We start from the raw sequence: 12,674 nt of genomic DNA, 5'->3' as shown, positions 1-12,674 counted from the left end.
TTTTGGCGGTGTCAGGAAGTTACCTACATTTAAATGGTGGCAGAAAGACCATATGCAATTGAGAGCAAATGGAATGGGATAAGAGCAAATGACATCACAGAGCTCAATCTAAATTACAAAACTATCAACAGTTGAAAGAAATCAATATTCTAGTGTGATGGCGCCTACATTTAGCATCTCACTGTCTACTGTTGTATTCCTTTTGGTTCCTGCCTCAAACATTTTTGTTTAGGCAAGCCTAGCCAAATACATAGATGTTAACATGTTTTAATCTCTTTTTCTACTGTTAATTTTAATTATTTTTTTTTAAAAAAAATTGACAATTTTGATATTTCTTGTAAACTACTTAGAGGCTTACTAAAAATAAGCAGTACATAGATTTTGTTAATTAAATATTTCTAAAACTTCCCATAATTATTTTTACCTTCCCACTATACAATTATTTTCTAGCATACAAGGAAGGCCTTTATTTAATATAAATATTTAAAATAAACATCATTTCCCCCATTTAAGCTATTTGACTTTTTTTACCTGCAGCAACTTCACCACTGATCCAAATTTAGTTCTTTCCATGCTTTCACAATATTTACTATATTTGCACAAGATTATATTTAGTATGTGCTCAGTTTGTAAGATTTGGAATTTGAAAACTTGCATCAGATCATGAAAGGGCAGCAGTAAGAACTGAAGTGAATCAATTAAGCTTGTTTCTATGAAGCCTGCATTGGAATCTGATGGGTAATCGGAGCACTTACCGGTACATACAAATTTAGTTAGCAGGTTTGAAGGGCCCTTGTTTTCTTTTATTTGCTAATTTACGAAACAGGAAATACAATGTGGTCAACAAGGATATTTTAACAAGTGTTATTATAATCAGAGGCTAAGACCTTATTCACACTTTTGCCAAGAAAGCACGGGTCCTAGAGGTTTTCTTCTAGAAGGCACAGGTCTGAGCAGTTTTTCATTTGCCCCACAGTTTTATCCAGGAAAACCCACTGTTTACCACTGAATCAGAAGAAACATCAATCCTCAGAAAAACCAACTACAGTGGATGCTCGGGTTGCGAATGTGATCCATGTGGGATGCATGTTCGCAACCCACAGTGTTCACAACCCGCAGTGGCGCTTCTGTGCACGTGCAGGTTGCGATTTGGTGCTTCTGCACATGTGCGACCCCCGAAACCCGGAAGTAACCCGTTCCGGTACTTCCGGGTTTTGGCAGGTCCGTAACCTGAAAAAACGCGACCTGAAGCGTCTGTAACTCGAGGTATGGCTGTAATGTTTGTTGCAATTCAGTGGTAAACAGTGGGTTTTCCAGAAGGAAAGCAGTGGGAAATTATCTCACAATGGAAAAATGAAACCTAGAACTGGCCAACCAAAAATTTGTTGTCACAAGGGCCTCCTCCTCCAGGAGGAAGGGTGTTGGCCTTGAGCTTGTGCTAAGTCTCAAAACACAGCATGAGGTTACTAGAAAATCTGTTCCTCTTTCCAGCTCTAGGCTTGGACCAGGGGTGGGGTGGGAGTGGGGAGTAGCGGAAAACAAGCTCAGAGCTGGAGGTGCAAACCTGATGGGCACTGCCAACCCCAGAATGCCCCTTGGGTACAGAGGCAAGCCCACAGCCCTGTCTCATGTCTCCATTTGCAAGCTGAGGAGAGGATGCAGTCCTGTAGATTTGATTTGGTGTGTAGCTTCAGCCTTAGACTCTTTTCACTTTCCAGAGCTTGGCTTCCCTCTCACCATAGCAAGGAGAGCAAGACTACTGAACCCTTAATATGCACAAATGGTGTTGTATGTATTTATGGTTCATTTCAGCTGGGGATGGAGATGAAGGAGATTAAGCTAAAGGCTTCATGGAAGAAATGAGGTTTGAGCTGTGGCCTGAAGGATGTGACGCCATGCAGAAGTTCAGGGAGGGTGTTCCAGCACCAAAGGTATGATGAAGGATGAAAGTGACAAAAGGGAAAGAGATATCTATAATAAGGGAGCACATAGAGAGAGAAGAGGCAAAAGAAAGAAAGAGAAAGAGAGCAAAAAAAAATAAAAACCCAGACTGGAAGAAATGTCATGCTTTTAAATGGATAAAATTACTGGGTTGGAAATTTTTGCAAGTTCTAAGTGCAATTTTCAATACTAGTTTTAATAAGAACATATGAGTCACCAGAAAAGTGAACTTTCTGTACCCTTTTCACAGCTCCAGTTGCAATGTACATCAAGAAGTGCAAAAACATGTAGAAGTCAAGAGCAAAATAATCAGCCAAATTTTTGAACACATTAAAGCAGACAGAGTTTGCAATTTGGACTGAGGCCTTTGCTGCGTTTGATATCATCTCTACAGTTAGCAGAGACACTATAATTCTGAAGTATGCTGGATGCTGGGAGTGAAAAATTAGGCAAAGGCTACTGCCATTGTGCCTTGCTTATGGGCTTTCTAGAGTAGGCATGTCCAAATCCCAAGAGACTGCAATCTACTAGTATAAAAAAAACTGGCAGTGATCTACCCATTGTCATTGGTTGGTTGAGCTTTTTGGGAGGAGGATTGCCCAGAGTTGGTGAGCTGTTTTTAGGAAAATCACAGTCGACCAGTTGAACATATCTATCCTTAAAAAAAAAAGGTAAAGGACCCCTGACAGTTAAGTCCAGTCACGGACAACTCTGGAGTTGCAGTACCCATCTCGCTTTACTGGCCGAGGGAGCTGACGTTTGTCCGCAGACAGTTTTTTCAGGTCATGTGGCCAGCATGACTAAGCCGCTTCTGGCGAAACCAGAGCAGCGCATGGAAACAGTGTTTACTTTCCCACCTATTTATCTACTTGCACTTTGACGGGCTTTCGAACTGCTAGGTTGGCAGGAGCTGGGACTGAGCAACGGGAGCTCACCCCGTCGCAGGGATTCAAACCGCCAACCTTCCGATCGGCAAGCCCTAGCCTCTGTGGTTTAGACCACAGCACCACCCGCGTCCCATGTCTATCCTTGAGGCAACAAATTAATCACTGTAGGAAGCAGTGGACTAAATGCACACAATTTGGTTGGGTCATGCATGGCTCTTCCTACCATAAAGAAGTCTTACCTCATTTGGGTCTTGCTGGTCTCTCAAAGCAATCATATTCTTAATGGCATTGATAAAAAATCCATTCACCTCATCTCGTTTCTTATTTGGCAAAATCTGAAGCAGGGGGACCATTACGAACGGAAATGCAACTTTAAGAGAGTTTGAAAAACAAACAAACCATCATTAGCTATTAATGCAAATATCCACAACCCCTAAGTATATGGATTTCCTTTCCTTTCAGAGTTTTTAAAATAAAAAATACTACCGCTTTCCTATGTTGTCATTGTTGACTAGAGGGTCACATATACTTTCTCAGATTACTCCGATTACTGAGATGAACACATGGTTGTAGGACGCATCTCATACATTTCCCTAATTTACAATATTGGAGCTGGGCAATGGGAGTTGAAGTCCAAAATCATTTGGAGGGCATTAGGTTGGGGAAGGCTGTTCTACAGAGAAATAGGATTCAATGTTTGTTCAGGGTTCTGCAACATTGCAATGTATGCCATAGCACACTTAATTCATTATGAGGCCTTTAAAAACACACATACACTTTACAAACCAACCTGCAAGGTAAGACAGCTCTGAGAATGTGACTGGAAGGTTACATTAATTCAATTTCCATCATCCTTTTTCATTCTGGAAAGCAGGGTGCCTCATTTAATGCCCTATTAAAGCTTATATATACTTCTCCAAAGAGACTAACTGCAGCAAACTGTATCTACAGACGCTTGAGACAATCACAAGGTTTGTCTCGGGGCTGCAGGAAAGTTTTGTGTAAATGTACCCTTTAACTAAGTGAACCATTAAATAGAAGGTCACTAAATGTTTCTGGTGTGTGTTTTTTTCAAATGAGGAATTTGCCCCGAAGTATTTTTCCCTTCTTAGGAACTACCTTGCTGCATAATATTCATAAAGCTGGAGTTGTGTGCATGGCACAAATCTGAGACTTGATCAATTGATTCCTATAGTAAACCGCTAACTGTCTTAAACTGGAGAACAATAAATTCCAATTCTACACACTGAGTGGCTATTATAAACAATTAAACGGACTAACATACTAGACAGGTGTGTCAAATGGAGAGAGAGAAACTCTACCTACACAGAAAGGCGGAGTGCAGCACAATTCTATGAATGTGTGATTGGGCGGACCTTGGGTTCATCTTTCTGGATACCCAGAAGCCAAGCAGGGCTGGGTGGAGTTAAAAATTAGACCCTGTAGTTAACCTGTCAGGTAGTGCTTGGTAAGAGTCAGGATTAGATTTAGAAATGGCTTACCAAGGTTTTACCTGGGTGGTTAGGGGTTTGCTAGGCAGGGCAAGTTTATTTCCTTGAGGGAAAAGAAAAGATCCTACAAGGGGCTGGAAGCATTTTACTGGTTTAGTAGAACAAATACCCATTTTAGGAGGAATCAGTTTAATCAGAAACAGGTTTAAAGTGGAAGTCTTAAGTAAAGTTATTGATTTAATTCTGTAAAGTGATTGCGACTGAAACAAAGTATTCTGCCTTATCCAAGTATCCATTAAGTTTTAACCCTCATAGATTGCATATAAATAAAATTCTTGTTTTGTTTCCAACGCGCCTCATCATTACTTTGATGTTGTTAAGGGATAAGCAGTCACAGGTTTTGCTTTCACATTTTAGTAAATGCTACCACATAAAGAGAATTTCAGCCCTCTCAAGTGTTACTGACAGGGAGCACCTAAGTTTTTAAAACAACCCAAACCTGGCCACGCTACACTGCTGGTGGTAAGAGTGCATAGGACTGTAGCCCTCACCTATTGTTGATATCACTGTTATGGCTAGTTACATCAAAAACAAAAATAATTGCAACTAATCTTCTTGAACTCTACTGCTCTTTACAATTTTTTTTTTTTGGGGGGGGGAGGATCACCACCATAAATGTCTTAAGGAGTAACAAATAAATGATAACCTGAATATATTATCTGTTTTAACCATTTCCCCAGTCAATTCTATGCTTCGCGTGCCTACCTGAACATCAAGATCCTCTTCTGAAGCCCTGCTACAGGTGCCCCCAGTACTGAATGATTGCTACCCTGGATAACCACCAGAGAAAGGACCTTTTCAATCCCAGCACCTCAGTTGTGGAGCAGGCTTCCCAAGCATGCTTGCCTGGGGCGATCCTTCTTGTGTTTCTGGTGCCTAGTGAATACCTTTTTGTTCACACAAGGCCTCTTAAATAACTATGTCATTTTGGCCTCCATTTTTCAATCTGTGTTCAATTTTGGGGTGCAGTGAGTTTTTGTTTTCTTGTGGTACTTATGTAACTTTTAATCTGATGGATTTATGATTATTCTGTATTTAAATTATTTTTACTTACTTACTGTAAACTGCCCAGAAAACTTGATGATATGAGGTAACACACAAATGCCATACACAAATAAACAAGCTCATTTTTTAATCTACTTAGGCTGCAATCCTGTACCCACTAACCTAGGAATGGGCCCTATTGAATTCAATGGGACTTACGTATCCTTTTAGTGTACTTTTCCTACTTCTGATGTATCAAAGGCCACTGAGAGATCCAGCAGAACTAGGGACCCCTGTAGTTTGCACTTTCTTTTCCCTAGCAACCAAGATACATCTTTCATGTGGAAGGTTTGTCTGAAATAAAAGGGTCCCCAAAAGTTATTTTCTGCAAATACTACTAAACTATAAGTGTTGGTGGGTGTTAAAGAATCTTCTCCCTCTCCTCCCTGGGAAAAAAAGTCAAATGTGAAAACTTTGCAAAGCGGTTTGGGCATATCTCTAGCTCTGCATGACCTAAACCCAGGCCCTAATTAAGAATTCACTGTGTAGTTACAGTACACACATCTATTCAGAAGCCTCTTTGTATTTAAAGGGGTTTACTCCCTAGTAAGTGGGTTCACAACCTAATCTTTGGTTTAGGGTTGGCATTGGGGGGGCAGGTTAAGCATTTTCTAGTTGGAAATTTATGGGGGATATGTCACCATGACTGTATTATCGAATTTCATGTTATACACTGTTCTCTAGGGCACCCACTAGTCCAAAAAAGGTGTGTGACCCTTAATTTCACTGTATTAATACATTCTCCTTTTACACATGTTTGAGGCCCTTGCATAGTCTTTCTTTTTCCCTGTTGCATTCTAAACCACTGTCATGGACAACTTTTGGTTTGTAACAAACAATTGTTTAAGGAAAAAAATAGGAACAGTTGGACCATGTACAGAGCCCTGTGATGTTATACTTACTGGTTAGGATTAAGATGGGTTTAAATAATGAAAGTTCAAAGAATCTTCTGGTGTTCTTAACAAAAGCATCCTCAGGATTCTTCTGGGAGTCCACATGGGTACCAAAAGCCACACTAGCAACAACATCCAGGGTAAAGCAACTGTAATTCCTGTAAAAGATTTAAGAAGGTTGCTGTTAAACTGCAGTGTTGTCATCCCACATTTCTGTTTCTGCCTTTGTTGCAAAACTGTCTCCTAGGGTTTATTTTTCTGAGCCTATTTAAGACAATTTGAGTTTTTATATGTGCCAAGCCTTTTAAAGATTCATTTCAGGAGGATATGTCAGGATAGATTTATAAAATGAAAAACTAAGCACATTATCTTCTGAAGTTGATTGAGAATAATATTTATAGCTTTCATTTTTACAAATGGTAAAGAAGTTGTACTTTTAAACTACAAAATTGAATGTATACTTGCTAATAATTCTAAACACAACAAACTCCTCCTTTTCTGAATCTGAGTTTTGCAAAGGTTCTGGGGCTGATTCACACATAGGTGTTTATCTGCTGATGACTGCAACATCAAGGGATAATTGCATTTGTGAATGGGCCAACGTAAATATCGCCAGAGGCAGATCTTACACAGGGCCTAAAATGGCACACATTATGTTGTAATCAGTCTACACATTAAGCTGCCAGTCATCAGGCATACAGTACTGAGTGCAGAGAAATAAAATATATCAATACATATGTAACACACACACACACACACACACACACACACACACACACACTTAACAGAATTCACTTGGTTGTGCTTTTACTCTTCACTCCCATCATGCAGCATCATGTCAGTGCTGACATAGGAAAATGGAAGTCAGTTTTATGCTAAGTCAGAGCACAATCCTAACTACCTGCGTTGTAGAGCTGGTGGGGGTATCAGCAGAAGTGTTTCTCTGCTGGGCTCTGCTGCTATGGAGACCCTTGCTGCATCCACCAAAAGTGAGAGCAAGGAAAAAGCTATGCTGGCAGTGTTACTGGTGGTGCTGCATCTTAGTCTGGACCTTTCCTGAAGAGGGGCCTGATTGAAGCTTCTCTGCTGCAGCAGCCTGGAACTAGCACAGCAAAAAGGAAAATGCCCCATTTTCTGCCCTGGCCAGCAGGAACTGGCAGGGCTCAGATGTGACAGAGGATCACCTATTCCATGGCTCCCCGACCACTCTTAGGACTGTTCTGTTATATACTAGCTTATCAGGAGCTGCATCTGGAAACTGAATGAGTATCATAAAATCTTGTCTCAACCACAATCTTTTCCCCAACCACAATCAACAAGCAGCAATAAAAGAGGCAGAATCTGCAAAAGGAAGCTTTCAATTAACACTGGAAAGGATCTTTGTCAAACAGGTCTGAGTTAGACGGATTGCTTCAAGAAACCATAGTTAAAGATGGACCACACTTTAGGGTTCAGATGTGGTGCTAAACTGTGATTAATTTTAAAAAATAGAAGCGAAATTCTAATTTCCCTGTAACTGTGGCATGGAAAGGAGAAGAAAGAGGGAGGGGAGTGTGTGAGCCCAAGTCTTGCCTAGGCTCACTCCTATCAGGATAAACTATGGTTTATCATGATGGCTGGATGCAGCCACTAATAACATTCTCCCCCTGCCCCCCACGGATGTTACAGGCAGCTACAGAGTAGATACTCCACTTCAATTACTTTTGCTTGTAATTGCTACTGTTAAAATGTTGTGCTATAGTAAAATGAATGGGGGGGCAGATATAATCATTTGAAAGTGACAGTGTCCACATCAAGACAGAAAAATTAAAAACTCCATTTGTAAAATAATTGCATACTTAGAATAGCTTGGCAAATCAAGTACCTGTAAAAACTTCCCTCGCTTCTAATTTATTAAAGTACCTTTGGATGTCAAAAGCTGTGCCAGAATCTGCATAGACCTTTAAGTTACTCAGCAGGATGTCACATGCCTGGTTGATTAGCGGCACCATCTAAAAAGGAGCACATGCACACGGTGTAATTAAAAAACACACAATACATTTCTCTACATTAATTGCATACTGCAGAAGGTAAGTGCTCACAGGAGCTCCTGAATCAGTGGATAAAGTCATTTTCTTAGGGAGGTTTTACACACGTGCATACGCGCGCGCGCACACACACACACACACAAATACACATTCCAGTGATAACATGCTCTCTGTCCAAGACTGATGGCCACAGGAGATGGTTCCCCTGCTTTCTTGTTTCTGTTGTGGCTGCTCACTGCTCTTGGACGAGAGAATAGGCTGATACATTCCTGACAAATGGAACCTGTAACTGTAGTGTTGTACAAACTGTTTACCCCAAGCTGGAAGGGGCAATTGCCATGGGAAATGAGAAGCCTCTAGGAGCGGGAGTGTGTGTTTGCGCGCGCGCAGCAGCTGCTATATTGCCAGTTTGTTATGTGGCATGGAGATGCTGGGCTCTACGTGCCCTTGGCACAGATCTGCCCTCTGTCGATCAGCACAAAGACAAGCGCATGCACAGCTCATCTTCTGCCACCTTTGAAGAGGAAGGAAGAAAGAGATCCCTTTGCATGAAAGCAAGAACAGGCTCTGCCACTTGTGTTCTCAACTAGGATCAATTGCTTACACTAAGCAAGCAGCTGACTGGCCATTGCTAAGCCTGTACCAAAACTCATATGGTCAGAACACTGCTAATTTGTCTACTAGCTTACCAGCGACCAGTGCTAAGTTGCCTTTAGCTAGCCTGTGGCACTGTCACTTAGAACATCTGGAAACTGAAAGGGATATCCCCCAAAGCTTCATTTGCATAGCTCAAATTCTGACTTTCAAAAGGAGGAACTGCGGACTCCCTCCTCAGCTCAGCCAAGCAGGTTTTCTTATATTTAATACGCCCTGTTTAGACCTTCTAGAAGCTTATATGGGGCCGATGACAGCCCCCTCCCAGCCACCCTCCGTCCATCCATCTGAGGGAAAGGATTTCTCTGCTAACGTAAGAGTGCATTCCTCTGCTCAACTGCCTCCCACCCCCATATAAACAACTTGCTGCCATCAGATAAAGGGAGGGAATTTTTCTACAAGTCTGCCCTGTTATCTGTCAACCTCTCCTGGGTAACTTTTTATACCACAAATGTTTTCATCCTGCCTTTGTTTTGGTATAGCCCCTCCAGACAGCAATAAAATGGCACCATTGGGAAAGGTGATGGTTGTGTATCTTAGATGGCTTTAAAAAATGGAATTAAGGAAAACAGTTTTGAGGTCTTTTTAAAATGAAATAAATTAAATAATAAAAAACCCATGGCGTACAAAGCTATCAATGGGTACAAATCATGATGGTTCGGAGTAAGCATGCCTCTGAATCACCAGCTAATAGGGAACAGTGGTGAGAGAAGTCTGTCACCCTAATCTCCCGCTTGTGACCTTTACAGAGGCATCTGACTGGTAGCAGCTGGAAAACAAAATATTCTGCTAAATAGGCCTTTGGTCTGATCCATCAGGCTCTTATGGAGTTCTTGACACAGAGAGGAGAAGGATCAAACTCACCGCTTCATCTTCTGCACTTTGATCAGTTATTTGCGTACAAAGGAACATGCATTATACCAAGTCAAGCCATTGGTCCATGTATCTCTGTATTGTCTACACTGACTGCATCTCTCCAGAATTTCAGACGGTGGCCTCTGCCAGCCCTACCAATCCCAGCCAGGGGCTGAACCTCAGAACTTCAGCATGCACCATCAATGCTCTCCCAGTAAGCTATGGGCCTTTTCCATAGATACATATTTGAGAACCCTGCAAAAAGCAGGGTCTTCCAATCATGCTGAGGAGCCTAGGCACATATAATATATCATTAATATTAGTGTTATTTTCACGTATAGACCACCCTTCATCAAAGAACCCTAGGGCACTGAACAAGCCATAATAAAATTATAAAATACAAAATGCCATTATTATAAAAAACCTAAAACATCAAAATCACAAATTTACGTTTCACAATAATGATCCGGCGGCTGCTAACTTGGTGCAATAGTATAACACAAAGACCTGGGCTATAAGTGTGTAGAGTTTGTGCACACAGACCAATGGGTTGTGGGATGAAGGAGTAGTGCCGTGTGTTAATCTGCTCCTTGATTGGTTGGTTTAGCCAATGCGCAACCCCTTATTCTTCTACAGGCTCTCAGTTCCTTTGTGCCTCTTCCTTGTGGACCTGGGACACCCCACTGCCTCAAATGATTCTCCTCTTTCCCTATCATTTTAATTTGCCTGCCACCCACAGTAGCATGCTGCTAGCTTACTGTTTTTCTTTTGTTTTAGTTATCCTTGCCCTGGCTCTCTTCCAGCTGACCCCTTTTAAACGTTTCCATAATCATCCCTTTTCATCTGCCAGTCGTGTCTTCCTGGCAAAGATGCCTATCCTACAGTGCTCCCTGACAGCTCAAGAATTACTCGCAGTCAATCTTATTTCCAGAACAGGAAACAATCATAATTTACTTTTTAAGAAGAAAAGGGGGAGGGGAAGAAAGATGATAGGATATCAAATTTCACAAGAATCATCTTGCTTGACAAACACTTCAACAGACGGAAAGCTCGCATGCTGTCACTAACAGGACCAGGACAGTCCAAAAATGATGTCATTGTTACCTATTGTGCATTTCCCATTTTAGACCTTGGGTTTTGCCAGACAGCATGCAGGAGTCAAATAACCTGTCCATGGAGGGGAAATGATCTCAACTTCTGGGCATTTGGATTGGCTGTTTATGACATAACAAAATAAAACATAAGCAATATGCTCACTGAAAATATTTGATCTGCCAATTATCTCATGTCACTGCTGTCTCGGCACCAAAGTTCTGCCAAACAAGACTGCAGGAGTCTGTTGGTGTCAAAAACATTATGGCATAATCCTGCCAGTACATGCCTTGGCACTTCATTCTTCATATGGGCATTTTACAGGAGTGCTTGTTTATGCCACTCTAATGTCAGCACCATGATCTTCTAATCAAATGTTGTTTTAATTCTAAAAATGGTTATCTACAAAACTGCGCTGCAGCAATATGATTGTTAATAACAGAATAAAATTGCTACCTTTGAGTATAATGCCCAGATCAAGGAAGTAATAGTACCATTTTATTCTACCATGGACAGACCCAACCTGGAGTGCTGTGCCCAGTTTTGGGCACCACAGTTTAAGAAGGATATTGAAAAGCTGGAACGTGTGCAGAGGAGGGCAAGCAATAAAATAACAGTCTGGAAACCAAGTCTTATGAGGAATGGGTGAGAGAGTTGGACACGTTTAGTCTGGAGAAGAGGGAAAATATTCACAAAGTTTATTTCCAGCAAGTTCTATTTCCACAGTTACGCCCACCCCTCTTTTGCATTTGCGTGGGTAGCTGATACTCCTTAGGGTCTCCATGTGTCCCCTAGACTTTCAGCTGATGATACTGTTACATGCCACCCCAATCTCTGAGATGTGAGAGACTCCAGGGGTTCTGGGCTTAGGACTCAATATCCTTGTAACGAAGGTCAGAGCAGAAAGAGGTGTATTTGGGATGTATGGTTTTATTTACACCCTTTTTCTTCTATAAAGGTAAAGGGACCCCTGACCATTAGGTCCAGTCATAACCGACTCTGGGGTTGCTGCGCTCATCTCGCTTTATTGGCTGAGGGAGCTGGCGTACAGATTCCGGGTCATGTGGCCAGCATGACTAAGCCGCTTCTGGCGAACCAGAGCAGTGCACGGAAACGCCGTTTACCTCCCCACTGAAGCGGTACCTATTTATCTACTAGCACTTTGACATACTTTCGAACTGCTAGGTTGGCAGGAGCAGGGACTGAGCAACGGGAGCTCACCCCGTCACAGGGATTCCAAACGCTGACCTTCTGATCGGCAAGTCCTAGACTCTGTGGTTTAACCCACAGCGCCACCTGCATCCCCATTTGCTTCTATAGCACAGAGCAAATTCTTTGCATATGCTAAATCATGGTACTTAGTTGCCAACCAAAGCCACTACCTTGACAGGCTTCCTCTTATACCTTCTACCATCACAGGTACAGGCTCACGGGTTCTGGAAGTGAACCCAGTGGTGTAGCATGGGCTGCCAGCACCTGGGACTGCGTGGAGGGGTGGGTAGGAGGGAGAGTAACAGAAGGAGAACATATGCACATTCAACTGCCTAACAGAGTCTGCGTCACCTAGAAGATCACAGCCGCAGAAATAAGAAGAGTCATTCCGTTGTCTGGAGAGGTCACTTCCTGGTTTGCATGGAGTAGCTGTTTTCAGTGGAGCCAAGTGATGGAAGTGTGCAGTTATATTGAGACAGCGCTGGGTGTTGAAATTTTGTGCCCCTAACAATTTTAGCCTGGGCTTACCGCCCTGTGGGTTGCCCTTGTCCCACCTCG

The 12,674-nt window shown here is 42.1% G+C and overlaps 1 protein-coding gene across 5 annotated transcripts in view; it reads right to left on the bottom strand.

The window, feature by feature from the left end:
• The window catches only part of TBXAS1 (thromboxane A synthase 1), a 297,489-nt gene that overhangs the window by 157,753 nt on the left and 127,062 nt on the right, over positions 1-12,674 (bottom strand). For all 5 annotated transcript variants that reach the window (XR_014555605.1, XM_083700528.1, XM_083700529.1 and 2 more), the window contains exons 7-9: positions 8,179-8,267; positions 6,286-6,434; positions 3,068-3,198 (exon numbers count right to left, since the gene is read on the bottom strand). Coding sequence is in view for 4 of the 5 variants with exons in the window: in XM_083700528.1 (XP_083556654.1) it covers positions 3,068-3,198; positions 6,286-6,434; positions 8,179-8,267 (369 nt within the window). In the remaining variant the exon portion in view is untranslated. The remainder of the gene's footprint in view (positions 1-3,067; positions 3,199-6,285; positions 6,435-8,178; positions 8,268-12,674) is intronic.

The sequence above is a fragment of the Podarcis gaigeae genome (assembly GCF_964106915.1).
Source record: "Podarcis gaigeae genome assembly, chromosome: 10".
NCBI lineage: Eukaryota > Metazoa > Chordata > Lepidosauria > Squamata > Lacertidae > Podarcis > Podarcis gaigeae.
Note: the sequence above shows the minus strand (reverse complement) of the source record. Positions and strands in the feature narration are given on the sequence as shown.